Source organism: Myotis brandtii, unplaced genomic scaffold (genome assembly GCF_000412655.1).
Source record: "Myotis brandtii unplaced genomic scaffold, ASM41265v1 scaffold632, whole genome shotgun sequence".
Classification (NCBI taxonomy): Eukaryota; Metazoa; Chordata; class Mammalia; order Chiroptera; family Vespertilionidae; genus Myotis; species Myotis brandtii.
Window position 1 is genome coordinate 89,688 of NW_005370419.1, and position 12,951 is coordinate 102,638.

Below are 12,951 nucleotides of genomic sequence, written 5' to 3' on the forward strand. Positions count from 1 at the left end.
CAGGGCTCCAGGCTCCCGGCGTCTGCGCGCAGGTTCCCCGAGGACCCCCGCACCTGGCCGGTGGACCGCCAGCTCCTGTGGGGAGAGGCCTTGCTCATCACACCGGTGCTCGAGGCTGGGAAGGTGGAAGTGACTGGCTACTTCCCCGCCGGCACGTGGTACGACCTGCAGACGGTGAGTCCCGGGTCCCTAACCCCAGAGAATTGGGAGACGAGAGGGTCCCTCCCTCCTGTCCTGTCAGCGTGGACTGTGTCTGCCCCCATAGTCCTTGGGCCTCGCCTGTGCACTCCCGGGCGTCATCCTGTGCAGTCCTTGCGGGAACCCATTTTCCGATGTGCAAACTGAGCCTGAGCTGAAACTTGTCTGGGTGCTGTGGCCCTCCCTGCTACAGGGCGAGCCAGGACCCCACTTCTTTTACTCTCAACATCCTGCCCCTCCCGGTGCCCTCTGGCCTGCCTCACCCGGGCCCAGGATTCGGGCCTCTCCTGCCCTGTTGCCACCAAGTGGCCGGGCCCCTGCCCTGAGGTCACACCAGCTTGTCTCTGCCAGGCCCCCTGGGCCTCCCCGTGGAGTCCTCGGCTCCTGACCACAGCACGGGGCTTTGACACTGCCCAGGACCCTTGGTGACGTGCCATCCCCATCCAGGTGCCAGTAGAGGCCTTTGGCAGCCTCCCGCCTCCACCTCTGGCACCCCTCAAGCCTGCCATCCACAGCGAGGGCCAGTGGGTGACGCTGCCGGCCCCCCTGGACACCATCAACCTCCACCTCCGGGCTGGACACATCATCCCCCTGCAGGTACCTGGCCGGACACCGAGGCATTTGTCCGGGGCCACATGGCTTCTGTGCAGCTGGGGTCCAGCCCGGCCCCGGCAGCGATGCTCCTGAGGGTGGAGGAGGAGCGGGTCCAGGTGGGAGGCTCAGGAGACAGCCCACTAACTTGTGGCCGGGCCTGCGGACGGGTCAGCCAGTCTGCAAACATCTGTGGGCCTCTCCTGTCCTCGGGGGTCCGCCTCGGACAGGCTGGCCTCCATGGGGGTCTGGGCCACTCGACGGCAGGCCGTCCTGCAGACCCTGGTTCCCGGGCCCGGGGCTGTCCTCACGCGGTGTCCTTCCCGCCTGGGTCGAAGGCTCTGCCAGGTGACATGTGCCACCCGGTCTGCAGGGCCCTGGCCTCACGACCACGGAGTCGCGCAAGCAGCCCATGGCGCTGGCCGTGGCCCTGACCTCGAGCGGGGAGGCCCGCGGGGAGCTCTTCTGGGATGACGGGGAGAGCCTGGGGGTGCTGGAGCGTGGGGCCTACACACAGCTCGTCTTCCTGGCCAGGAATGTGAGTCCTGCCCCCGTCGAGCAGGGGTGGAGTGTGGGGCCAGCCTGGGGTGAGGGGAGCCGGGTCTGGGTCGCCCCGAGTACAGGCTGTTTGCTTGCAGAGGAGTGGGCCCGAGTCCCGACATTGCCGGCTCGCCCATGGCCTGTGCTGCTGGGCCAGGCTGGGCCGAGGCCCCCCGCCGTCCCCGGGGCTGTGCAGAGGCCTGTCCTGGGTGCTCCCTGCTGCCGTCTGCTCACACCCCTTCTCTCTGTCCTACTGGCCCAGAACACCGTCGTGAACGACCTGGTGCACGTGAGCAGCGAGGGGGCCGCCCTGCAGCTGAGGAGGGTGACCCTCCTGGGCCTGGCCTCGGCCCCCAAGCAGGTCCTTGCCAATGGGGTTCCTGTCTCCAACTTCACCTACAGCCCCGACACCCAGGCAAGAGCCCAAGACGGGACAGAGGGCTGTCCCCCAGGACGGGTGAGGGTGGGGGTGGCCGGGCCCCTGGGGACACAGTGTCCTCCAAGCTGGCCTCGGGACATGCTGTCTCGAAGCCGTGGACTCTTGGGCCTCACAAGGGGCGGGAGGAACTGGATCTTGGGGGAGGGGGGCAGGATCGGCCCCCAGTACCTTATCTTTCTCCTGCCTGTGTCTGCGCTGACGCGCCGTGTTAAAGAGCTTGATTGAGGCGGCCAGAGCTGAGAGCACTGTCCCCGCCAGCCGGGTCAGCCGCCACTCCTGCCTGCTGGGCGCTGGGCTCTCCCCTCTGCCTCCGTGGTTTGGCGGCCAATGGTTCTTTCTTGTTCCCAGACCCTGGACATCCCTGTCTCGCTGACGATGGGACAGCAGTTTCTCATCAGCTGGTCTTGACTGGGGCCAAGGGCGCGTCGGGCCTCGAGTTCCCCGACTTCACCAACCCCTGGTGTTCACCCATGTCGCGTAGTGCTGACCTCCCTCCAACACCCAGATCTGCTCACCTGTCTACCTCCTGTGCTGGGCGCTGGGCCAGCGGCACCTGCATCACAGTTTCCTGGTCCAGCTCCCACGTCGGGCCAGTGTCCTGGGGTTGCCTGGGTTTGGAATGTTTCACTGGAGCCTTGCTCTCCGTAGCCCGACACGGATGCGTGGAACGTCGGCCACCCCCAGCTGCCTGCCCCGATGGCAGGGAAGGTGGCGTTTGGGGCCACGTGGTACCTGTGCCCCGAGTCACGCTCGGGCGGCTCTGCTGCTGCCCTGACAGGACGGAGCTGGGGGCCGCCTGCTGGGACCTCGGGAGACTGCCTGGGAAAGATTTTGTTTTAAGTGCAATTATTTGTAATAAAAGCGGCATCCGGCCAAGCCTCTGGGTGCCCCTGGCATCCAGGGCACAGAGGGTGTGCCCGGGGGCCATGACACGGAGACACGTAACAGTGTCTTTGAGGAGTGAACGTTTTTCATTGTGATGAGCACAGCTTGCTTCTATTTCTTACCCCCTTTAATGAAATCTTTGCTAAACCCAAAGTCCCCATGACTTTTCTCCTGTTTTCTCCTAGAGAAGTTTTGTAATTTTAAGTCTTACATTTCCAGCGAGGTTTGATAGATGCAATGAAGTAAAGGCTCGTCCAGGTTTTCTGGTTTTCTTTCTTGTATGACCAGTCCATTGTCCTAGCACCACTTGTTGAAAATATTACCCTTTCCCCATGGAACTGCCTCAGTACCTTTGTTGAAACCCATTCCCTGTGTGCCTGTGGTCTGTTTATTTCTGTCTCAGGGACCTGCAGGCCTGTCCTCAGCCAGTCCACAATGTCTTCAGTAATATTTTTTCCCCAGTGTTTTTATGTTATTTCAGAGGGAGAGAGATAGATCAGTCATGAGAATCATTGATCGGCTGCCTCCTGTACACCCCGTGTTGGGGATGGAGCCCACAACTGGGGCATGTGCCTGGACTGGGAATTGAACTGTGACCTCCTGGTTCATGGGTCAACGCTCCACCACCGGGCCACGCCGGCGGGCTTTGGTGATATTTCTTGGTATCAGGCAGTGGGAGTCCTCCAGTGCGTCCTTTTCCAGTTGTTTTCCTCTGCTGGCTTTGTATTTCCAGATGCAGTTCAGAAGCCACTTGTCAATTTTCACCAAAACAATGTCTCTTGGTATTTTGAGTGGGGCCTTGTTGAATGGGTAGGTGAACTCAGGGAGAACCCCATCCTCTATAATAGAGGTAATATGCAAATTGACCCTCACAAAATGGCAGCCTACAACCAGGCCGGCAGGGGGGTTTGTGAGGGATGACCTAACAACTCAACAGCAGGCTGGGTGGGGCGACCAGGCCAGCGGCGGGGTGGGGGGCGCAGTTGGGGGCAACCAGGCTGGCAGGCAGGTGAGCGATTAGGAGCCAGTGGTCCAGGATTGTGAGAGGGATCCCAGATTGGAGAGGGTGCAGGCTGGGCTGAGGGGCCCCCCCCCCCGACTCTTCTAGTCTTTTGGGGCAGTCTCTCACTTATTTGCATATTTAGTTCCTCACGGCAATTATTTGTGGGTTCAATGCAGACCTTGCAGCCCTGGGTATTCCCCACATTGGATGCTATTAAAGGGGGTTTTTTGAATTTCCCTTTCCCATGGCGTTGCTTGCAAACAGCACAGGTGATCTGGGGAGGCTGACCTTGCAGAACTGACCTTTCAATTATTCGTCAGGGGCTTGTAGATTCTGTGAGGCCCGCCCCTCGGTGCCTCCTACCCGGCCCCTCCCAGGTGGCCTCCAGTGGGAGGTTGACACTGAGCTCCCACCACCACTGCACTGGCCTAACCTGTGCAGGTCAGTGTTTGCTTCCTGTTTTGAAGCTGCTAGGTGCATAGGTGTTTAGGATTGTTGCATTGCTGATAAATTACCCTTCATCCTATGAAACCTCCCTGTCCTGGGGAACCCTTTACTGTGGACACGGCCACTCCAGTGGTGATCAGTGTGGCGCCGTGGTTTCTCCATTGGTTTTTTTCATTTTCAACTTATTTGTGCCTTTATACAGCGTGGGCAAAAGTAGGCTTGGTTGTGAGTACGAGACAACTTACTGTTGGGTGATTATTGCATTTTCCATCCCAACGACTGCAAGCCTCCTTTTGCCCGCCCTGTTCTTGCCTTCGCCTCTGCCTCATACTGACTACACCTGGTCTCCATCCACTTTATCGGGGTGACCCGACTTATTGGCACAGTTGCTCATAGTGACCCTTTTATTTTGAGGGCAATTGTAACATCTCTTTCCTGATTTTGGTAATTTGAGTCTTTTCTTGGTCAATTTCACTTAAAAATGGTCAACATTCTTGATCTTTTCAAAGAACCAACATTGGGTTTTGTTGATTTTCCTATTATTTCAGAGGAAATTCCTTTCATAAACTATAGTTTCAGAGGCTGGAGTTAGAATCACCAATGAACTTGAAATTTAGACTCATCCATCCCACAGCACGGGGAGGGGCTCAGCAAGCAGAGTGTGGGTACAGGAAGGTGTGGTAGCTCAGGACATAGAAATGAGAGTTCATGGGCAAAGTTTAAAATGTTTAATGAAAAAGACCAAAAGCAAAGCATTATTTACATGTAGGTAAGAAAAGAAGACAGAACCCAAGACTGAATCCTGGGCAGGTTCCGAGGTGCTACTACAGACTTGTTTTCCCCTTTGTAAGAACTTTGTGTGCCTTCATAGATCCTTCTCCCCATGAGGTGCAGGTATTGCCACGCCCTGACAATGTGGTCAGAGGGATCAAGGTTCCATTACATGTGCGCCGTAACCTCCTTCAACAGAAACTGCTCTGGACAGTCCCGAGGGGACACAGAGCCAGCCAACTCGTCCCCAGCGCAGCAGACGCCTCAGATCAGATCGGCAACTGAAAGCAGGAAAACAGACAAAAGGAGACGCATTAACTGAAGCCCCAGCAGAGCCCCCTTGCAGCCCCCGGGACAGGATGGAGGATGGGCCCCGCGCACCATTCATGGGCATCTCGTCGATCTGCGTGGAGTAGTACTGCTCAATGTCTCGCAGGATTCGGATGTCATCATTCTTCACGAAGTTGATGGCCACGCCCTTCCGGCCGTACCGCCCCGACCGCCCGATTCTTGGGAAGAAGGAAGATTCCGTTGGTACACACAGCGAGGACCGCGTGCAGGCGCCCGGCGGCAGGGAGTAGGGGGGTGGGGGGTGTTGAGGGGCGGGGGCGGCGCCCTACCTGTGGATGTAGAGCTCCCGGTTGTTGGGCAGGTCGTAGTTGATGATCAGGGACACCTGAGGGACGTCCAGGCCCCGGGCCCAGACGTCGGTGGAGATGAGCACCCGGCTGCGGCAAGAAGGGGACGCGAGGCCGTCACTCAGTCATGAAGGCTCAAGACTGGATGCCAGTCACCCGCTCCCTGGTCCACGTGGGGCAGGGGCAGCTCCAGAAAGACCTTTCTCAAGGCCCCTGGGTGAGCGTGGTGATGGGGCCACGTGTGGGGTCTGAGTACAAGTTCCACGTCTCACCGCACCAGTCACGGCACCACAGGCCGTGGCGATGCCAGCAGGGCCTTGCCTGGAAGACACTGTTCTTCCGCAAAGCTCTGGAGCAGCGGCCTCAGGCTGTGGAGGGGCTCGCTCCCACCGCCCCTCCTTCAGAGAAAGCTGCTGCCCACAGACCTGCATGCCCCACCCCGAGGCCGCCAGCCCCACCCCGAGCCCACTCACCTGGCGCCGGAGCGGAACTCCTTCATGATGGACTCCCGCTCCTTCTGCGGCATGTCCCCGTGCATCGACGACACCGTGAAGTTGGCTTCTCTCATTTTCTCCGTCAGCCAGTCAACCTACCAACCAAATGGCAGATGCTCCTTGAGCTCCCAAAGCAGAGATGGACTCGGGACTTAGCGCATCATCGCGGAGCCCAGTGAGCCACCCGTAGAGCAGGCGCGCTGAAACGCGGACTCCTCACTGGATGTGAGGACCGTCATTTGCCCAGCTGGTGGCACGAAAACCCTCTCCATCTGTTCACGTGGGAACATCCATCAGCTGAGCCACCTGACACCGACGGCGTGGGACTGGAATCGACACTGTGGTTCCACTGAGCACGCGCCCACAGCGGCTTCTGTGCTACAGGGCAGAGCGGGCAGCTGTCCCGGAGACCACGTGCCCACAAAGCCTAAAGCAGACTTCCGGCCTCCACACCCGCCCATCCCAGCTCCGCAGAGACCGAGCCTCAGTTGGCACCAGAGGCCATGCGAGGGCGCAGCCACGCACCTTCCTCTTGGTGTTGCAGAAGATGACGGCTTGCGTGATGGTCAGCGTGTCGTAGAGGTCACACAGCGTGTCAAATTTCCACTCCTCTCTTTCCACCGCCACAAAAAACTGCTTGATGCCTTCCAGCGTCAACTCATCACTGGAGGAGAGACACGAACCCTGTTACCTGCTCTTCCCACCGAGACTGGGGGGCAGCGCAGGCCAGGCCCCACCAGCCCTCCAGCCCGGCGGCTTGTCTGGCTGGCCACACCTCCTAGGAGCCACCACTTCTCCCGCCCGGGCCCAGCTCTGGATCAGAACCAGCAGTTACCACCACCCTGAACAGTTAGAACACCCCATTGTTCCACGGCACACACTCATCTTACTCTCAAGCCACCGGGAAACACCGGCAGCTAGTTGTTAAGTTTGGAATTGCTAGGTTAAGAGGGAATGCACATGAAAAGCTGGCTTTTCAGAAAAGGCGATTAGGGTTCTGTGTTTGAACCCCAGTGTCGCCCACGTGCCCGTTCAGCACCGTGGAGAGGCAGGGCGTGCTCACCGCTTCACCAGGATGCGGATGGGGTCCGTCATGAACTTGCTGGTCATCTCCAGGATCTCGTGGGGCAGCGTGGCGCTGAGGAGCACCACCTGCGTGGCCGGGGGCAGGTACCGGTACACGTCGTAAATCTGCTCTTTGAAACCTGGAGGAACAAGACCACAGGAACCTGAGGCCGCGCCCTGCACAGGGATGTGAGGCCAAGCTCACACCGAGTCAGTGCAGAGCTGCGACTGTACAGCCTCCGATTTCCGCCAAATCCTCTCACAGCTCAGCTCAGGGGCCCGTCGCCTGTGCCGACCCCGGACACACAGAAAACAACGCGTCTGGTCGGGACGACAGGCTGTGCCCTGCTGGCTGTGGGCAGTCTTAGCAGCGGCCACAAAAAGACCAACTGAGTCTCCTGCCCCGTGGCCCATGGGGCACAGCTATGCCCCACGGACAGACACACTGCCGTACTGAGAGCACGTCTCTGGTGCCCGTTTCCACCCCGCACTGTGAACATGCGCAGTCACGCGGGCAGAGAATCAGTCCGTCTGTTACACTCACCTTTATTCAACATCTCATCGGCTTCATCCAAAACCAACATCTTGATTGCACGTGTCCTCAGACTCCTGCGCCGAATCATATCTAAAAAACCAGACGTAGGAGGATTAGACCTCAGGCTACGAGGAAGGAACCGGCCACTCCAGAGACCTCCCTCCGCTCCCTACAAGTGACCCCGCGCAGACAGGCAACGCGGGGAACGGAGCGCGGCCCTCGCTTACCAAAGACACGCCCCGGCGTGCCGGCCACAACGTGCTGACCGTAGTCCAGCTTCCGGATGTCCTCCCCCACGTTGGTGCCCCCGATGCAGGCGTGGCACTGCACGTTCATGTAGTCGCCCAGCGCGAGCAGGCCCTGGCGGGACACAGGTCATTTCCATCCACGTGGCGTGGCCACCACGGACTATTTCCGCCATTACTCACACCACAGAGAGAGCCCAATTCCCCTCCCACTCTTTCCTCTGCTCTTCCTACGAAAGCGTTCTAGAATAGAGACTGTAGTTTTAATGGTTTCCCACTACAAACACAGTACATGATAACTACTCAAAACTCAGGAAATATAGGAAATTCATACTCTCATCCAGCCAGGATCAATCCTAGCCCATTCCTGCACAGCCTTCCGCAGTGCTCACAATAAGCATAAACAGCTGGCTTTTGGGTGCCGACTGCCAGGAACTCCTGGAACCACACAAGCTGCACTAAAATGACTTAACACAAACCCCAATTCATGTACGTGATGATTTATGGCAAAACGATCAGGACTCAGAAGCCTGAGGAACTAGAGACCGGATGGCAAGACCTGCAGCGCAACACTGGCGGGGCGCCTCACCTTCTGGATCTGCACAGCCAGCTCTCTCGTGGGGGCCAAGATCAAAGCCTGGGTCTCACGGACCTGGTGAAGGAATTGTCGGGGACAGACGGTCAGTTTCTCAAGGTGGACCCGCTAACTCGGGCTCAGACCTGTTCTGACTGATCTCGCACCAACCACCCATCTGACTTCTAACGGAGGTAAATGCCACTTAATGTCTCTGAAACCACAAGCCCAGGGATCACAGGGGCCCCGGTGAGCAGTCTTGTTTACAGACGAGAACCCCCCCTCGTTTAGAGTCTCCCGTCAGAGAAAAGGAGCGAGTGGCAGGTGTCAGCTCAGGCTCTGGTGTGCAACTCGTTCTCTTTAAAAGCCTGAGCCAGCACAACAGAGGAGTGAACGCTGCGCCACGGAGGGCAGCCAGTCACCTGGATGTCCAGACACTGGAGGACGGAAATGCTGAAGGTGGCGGTCTTGCCTGTGCCAGACTGAGACCTAGGAGAGAAAACAGGGAAGCGGGGCTGGAACCGTGGCCGCATGCCACTGTCTGTTCACAGAACCCACCGCAGCCACGCTCCGAGGGGAGGGAGCACCGGGAGCTTCTCCCAAACAGCTGCCCCCGCCCCGCCCCAAGCAGACCACCACCACCTTAGTGGCAAGAGGTGGGATACGGGCACAATGTCACTTTTTTTAAAAATATATTTTATTAATTTTTTACAGAGAGGAAGGGAGAGAGATAGAGAGCTAGAAACATCGATGAGAAACATCGATCAGCTGCCTCCTGCACACCCCCCACTGGGGATGTGCCCGCAACCAAGGTACATGCCCCTGACCGGAATCGAACCCGGGACCCTTCAGTCCGCAGGCCGACACTCTATCCACTGAGCCAAAACGGCTACGGCCACGATGTCACTTTTAAGTCCCTGGTGAGAGGACAGTAGCTACGGATGGCATCAGGGCTGATGGAGCTGCAGAACCTACCCCAGCAGGAGGCATTCCCCTTTAAGTATGATCTGGATGGAAACTGTCCTCTAGTTATTTTTATTTTTGTAAATGAGTCTTTAAAAATTTGGTAAATCAGTAGTAAAGCTATTTAAGGAGTATTATATACAAACCCACATGCCAACCGATAGGTAACAGAGCTGGCTAAAAAATGATAGCTTTCTAAAACAGAACACAAGAATACAGACAGTAAAGCACCCTGGGCTACAGTCAAGGAACCAGTTGGTAACAAATAAATAAATGTTGCGGCCAAAGGTAAACTGAGTGGGGGCAGGGGGGGGGGTGAAAGGATTAAGGACAGACAGACAAGAGAATGAAAGCTGGGTCTCGGTGGGACGCTGCTCCCTGATGAGGAGCCAGCGCCCACAAGCCATGTATTTTATAGCAGATGCCACGAGGCAAAGGAGGGGCGTGATCACGTTGTTTACAGCATTCTCGTGAGCTCCAACCTCACTCAACTACATGCACCTGAACTCTAGCACAAGGCACGTGGGGCCACATGTTTTGACCATAGGTTCAAGCTTACAACCACAGCCGTTGGCTATGATTGTGCTGGGAGGGCCCTGCCCTCCAGCTGGGACTTGCACGTGGCAATGAGAGGACCCTGTCCTTTCATTAGTCCGAGGCTTGATCCTAGCCAAAACACCGTAGCCGCGCCCCATATATAAACAGAACAATTGTGGCCCCAAAGCACTTAACACAGGGGCCCCTGGGGCTGCCAATTTCCCAGTGAAAACCCACACACAAGTAACTACCTCCAACCTCACATGCTCACAGACTACTGTTGACCACAAGACTTACCAATAACATAAATGATCGTCAATTAACATTCTGTAGTTAATACTATATTCTTACAATACAGCTGGAGAAAGGGAAATGTTATAAAGATTCATAATAGGAAATATGTTTACTGTATTTATTGAAAAAAACATCCAAGTATAAGTGGACCCTCACGGTTCAAACCCGCATTGTTCCAGGGCCCCTGCAGCCGCAGACTTACTGTGCGATGACGTCTCTCCCTTTAATTATCTGCTTGATGGCGCGCTGCTGGATGGCGGACGGCTTTTCAAACCCTGGGGACAGAAACAGAGAAGGTAGCTGAGCTCTCGGCCAGCGTGTTTACAACCAGACACCGGAAGCTCCCCTCCTAGCCCCACCCCAGCCGCGGCCTGCCCAGGCCCCGCGCACTGCGCTCCACCGACAGCTGCTGAGCGACTAGGGGCAGCGGGTTTCTATGCTGGCATAGGGCCTCTTAATAGGCAAAACCCCCGTGAAGGAACATCCCTGGAGGATGTACAGACCCAGAGGTTTCAGACAGGCCAAGCGGCGGAGGGGCACTCCGGAGGGGTGGAGGCCCACTGTGTGCTCCCATGCTGTGTGTGTGACTGTACGACAATAACCTACGTTGCTTTCCCCCGGTTGGGGGGCTGCACTGCCCAGTGCCCTGCACGGTCCCACAGCTCTGACCCGCACCCTGTCTGTCTCGCACAACAGCCGAAATCACCGAGGGGCGGGGCTCCTCTGAAGGAGCACAAGCATTCGCCCAGCAAACAAAGCTTTACGTCCAAAGCTGTAATCACTTTCGGCTCCCCTCTAACACAACAGCAACTGCAGCAGCTGATTTAAACCCCTCCTGATGACCAAGCACACAGGTGGGAACGGGCAGCGATGTCCTGGGTGCCAAGAGGCCCCAGCTGCAGGCCTTAGGGCAGACAATTCCCACCTGTATCCCCAACCCCAGCTCCAGCTTAGGCAGCCGCCTCCCAACATCGCCAGGGGATGCTCACCACAACCCAGCCAGCACCCCACTGTGCCTCCTCCAAGCGCTCCTCCCGAGCTAATGGCAGCACCTGGGCTGCTGCTGCAACACCGAATCGCACAGGCCCCTTCCCTCCTCTGCTCGCGCGCACCCACCAGTGCACCCTGGCCGCGCTGCCCCCCTCCTCCAGGACGCCCTCACCTCTCCGGGCACTGAGCAAAGCCTCCCGATGCAGCCCCGCTTCCTCTCCTGCCTCTCCCCCTCCAGGTCCACAGCCAGCCAGCGGGACCACCTCTGTGACTGCCAACCGTCACCCCCAGCTCAAGCCCCACCTTCCCACCACCGAACCCTCCACCGCCTCGCGCTGCCCCTGCCGCCCTCTCCGAGCTCATCCCCGGCTCCCGGGACAGGCTTCCTCCTGCTGCTGGAATGCACCTGCTGCTGCCACCGCCCGGCGTCTCCACCGTCTTCTCCTAACGGGCTCCCTAGTCCAGAGCCCAGCTCGAATGCCACCTCCTCCTGGGAGCCCGCTTGTCTATTTGCTCCAGCCGCCCCGCTCCGCTTCCTCACAGCCATTACCACTGGGCTACCTCCTCCCAAAGGCAACTCAGCTCTCCGGGCCGAGCCCGCCTGGCTCACTGCTCAGCCCCCGGTGCCCGAAGCAGCGCGGGAGCCTCACACCGGGGGATGCAGGGCAGTCAGCAGCTGAATGAGAGCCCGGAAGACTGTGCAGCCCCCGAGAGGCCAGCACGTAGCTCTGCACCGAGGACAACACGCCGCAACCTCGGTCGCGGAGTGATGACGGTGTGCTGGGGGCGGGGGACCCCTCAGCTGCCTTGGCTTCGTGGGGGCCAAGATCAGAGCCTGGGTCTCACGGTCCTGGGTGTCCAGACACTGCAGGACGGAAATGCTCAAGGTGGCGGTCTTGCCCGTGCCAGACTGAGCCTGCGCGATGACGTCTCTCCCTCTAATGATCTGCCGGATGGCGCGCTGCTGGATGGCGGATGGCTTTTCAAACCCGTAGGCGTAGATGCCGCGCAGCAGGTCCTCCCGCAGGCCCATGGTGTCGAACGTGGGCGTCACGTCCACTTCCTCGCTGGTCTCGAATTCCACTTTGGTCATGTCTTCCTCTTTGAGCAGCCGCTTCCGCGCCGACCCCGAGTTCGCCATCGTGGCGGTGGCCGCCATGATCCCGCGTCGGCTGAAAGGAGAGCGCGCGCGCCGCGGCGGAGAAAAGCGGAAGCACGACCCGGAGCAGCCGCCGCCGACAGGAACTGACGTCACTGCGAGTGCGTCAAAGCCGCGCCTCGGGAGGGAACAAGGGGCGCTGCGGCTTTTATGCGATAGGAGCTCTCGCAGGATCTCGCGAGGGGCGGGGGGGGCCTCGCTCATTGCCTATAAAAATGGCGGAGGCGACGTAGCGCGTCGCGAGCGGGAGTTTTGAGCTGAGGCGAGTCTCGCTTCTTTTTTTTTTCTCTTTTAAAAAAAAATATTGATATTTTACAGAGCCGAAGGGAGAGGGATAGAGAGTTAGAAACATCGATGAGAGAGAAACACCGATCAGCTGCCTCCTGCACACCCCCTACTGGGGATGTGCCCGCAACCAAGGCACATGCCCTTGACCGGAACCGAACCTGGGGCCCTTGAGTCCGCAGGCCGACGCCCTATCCACTGAGCCAGACCGGTCAGGGCGATTCCCGCTTCTTCATGCTCGCGCCGGCCGCGCCAGGGCGTCCTCCTCGGATGTGAGGAACGAGGCGTGGCCTCACGC

At 58.5% G+C, this 12,951-nt stretch overlaps 2 protein-coding genes across 2 annotated transcripts in view; one reads left to right on the top strand and one right to left on the bottom strand.

Annotated features, from left to right (window-relative positions):
• GAA (glucosidase, alpha; acid) overlaps positions 1 to 2,914 on the top strand; it is a gene marked incomplete at its 5' end in the record, with an annotated part of 14,279 nt that extends 11,365 nt beyond the window's left edge. Inside the window, 5 exons of the mRNA XM_014528379.1 lie at positions 33 to 174; positions 646 to 795; positions 1,163 to 1,327; positions 1,592 to 1,744; positions 2,117 to 2,914. Coding sequence (XP_014383865.1) covers positions 33 to 174; positions 646 to 795; positions 1,163 to 1,327; positions 1,592 to 1,744; positions 2,117 to 2,176 — 670 coding nt within the window. The remainder of the gene's footprint in view (positions 1 to 32; positions 175 to 645; positions 796 to 1,162; positions 1,328 to 1,591; positions 1,745 to 2,116) is intronic.
• Positions 2,915 to 4,816: 1,902 nt separating this feature from the next.
• EIF4A3 (eukaryotic translation initiation factor 4A3) lies at positions 4,817 to 12,492 on the bottom strand. Its single transcript, XM_005880277.2, has 12 exons — positions 12,199 to 12,492; positions 10,422 to 10,493; positions 8,848 to 8,914; positions 8,441 to 8,503; positions 7,834 to 7,966; positions 7,616 to 7,696; positions 7,070 to 7,211; positions 6,532 to 6,670; positions 5,986 to 6,101; positions 5,495 to 5,602; positions 5,256 to 5,383; positions 4,817 to 5,155 (listed from the first exon to the last, which is right to left on the bottom strand). Exons 1-12 carry the CDS (start codon positions 12,366 to 12,368, stop codon positions 5,139 to 5,141), a joined length of 1,236 nt encoding a protein of 411 aa, XP_005880339.1. The 5' UTR covers positions 12,369 to 12,492; the 3' UTR covers positions 4,817 to 5,138.
• Between the last annotated feature and the right edge of the window lie 459 nt (positions 12,493 to 12,951).

Excerpts from the sequence above, each read along its gene's own strand:
- EIF4A3 (XM_005880277.2), bottom strand. The coding sequence starts at position 12,368 with ATGGCGGCCACCGCCACGATGGCGAACTCGGGGTCGGCGCGGAAGCGG. Across the intron at positions 10,494-12,198 it reads CGCGGCATCTACGCCTACGG|GTTTGAAAAGCCGTCCGCCA; the intron begins GTTTGAAAAGCC and ends TCTGTCCCCAGG. Across the intron at positions 5,384-5,494 it reads CGGGAGCTCTACATCCACAG|AATCGGGCGGTCGGGGCGGT; the intron begins GTAGGGCGCCGC and ends CTTCTTCCCAAG.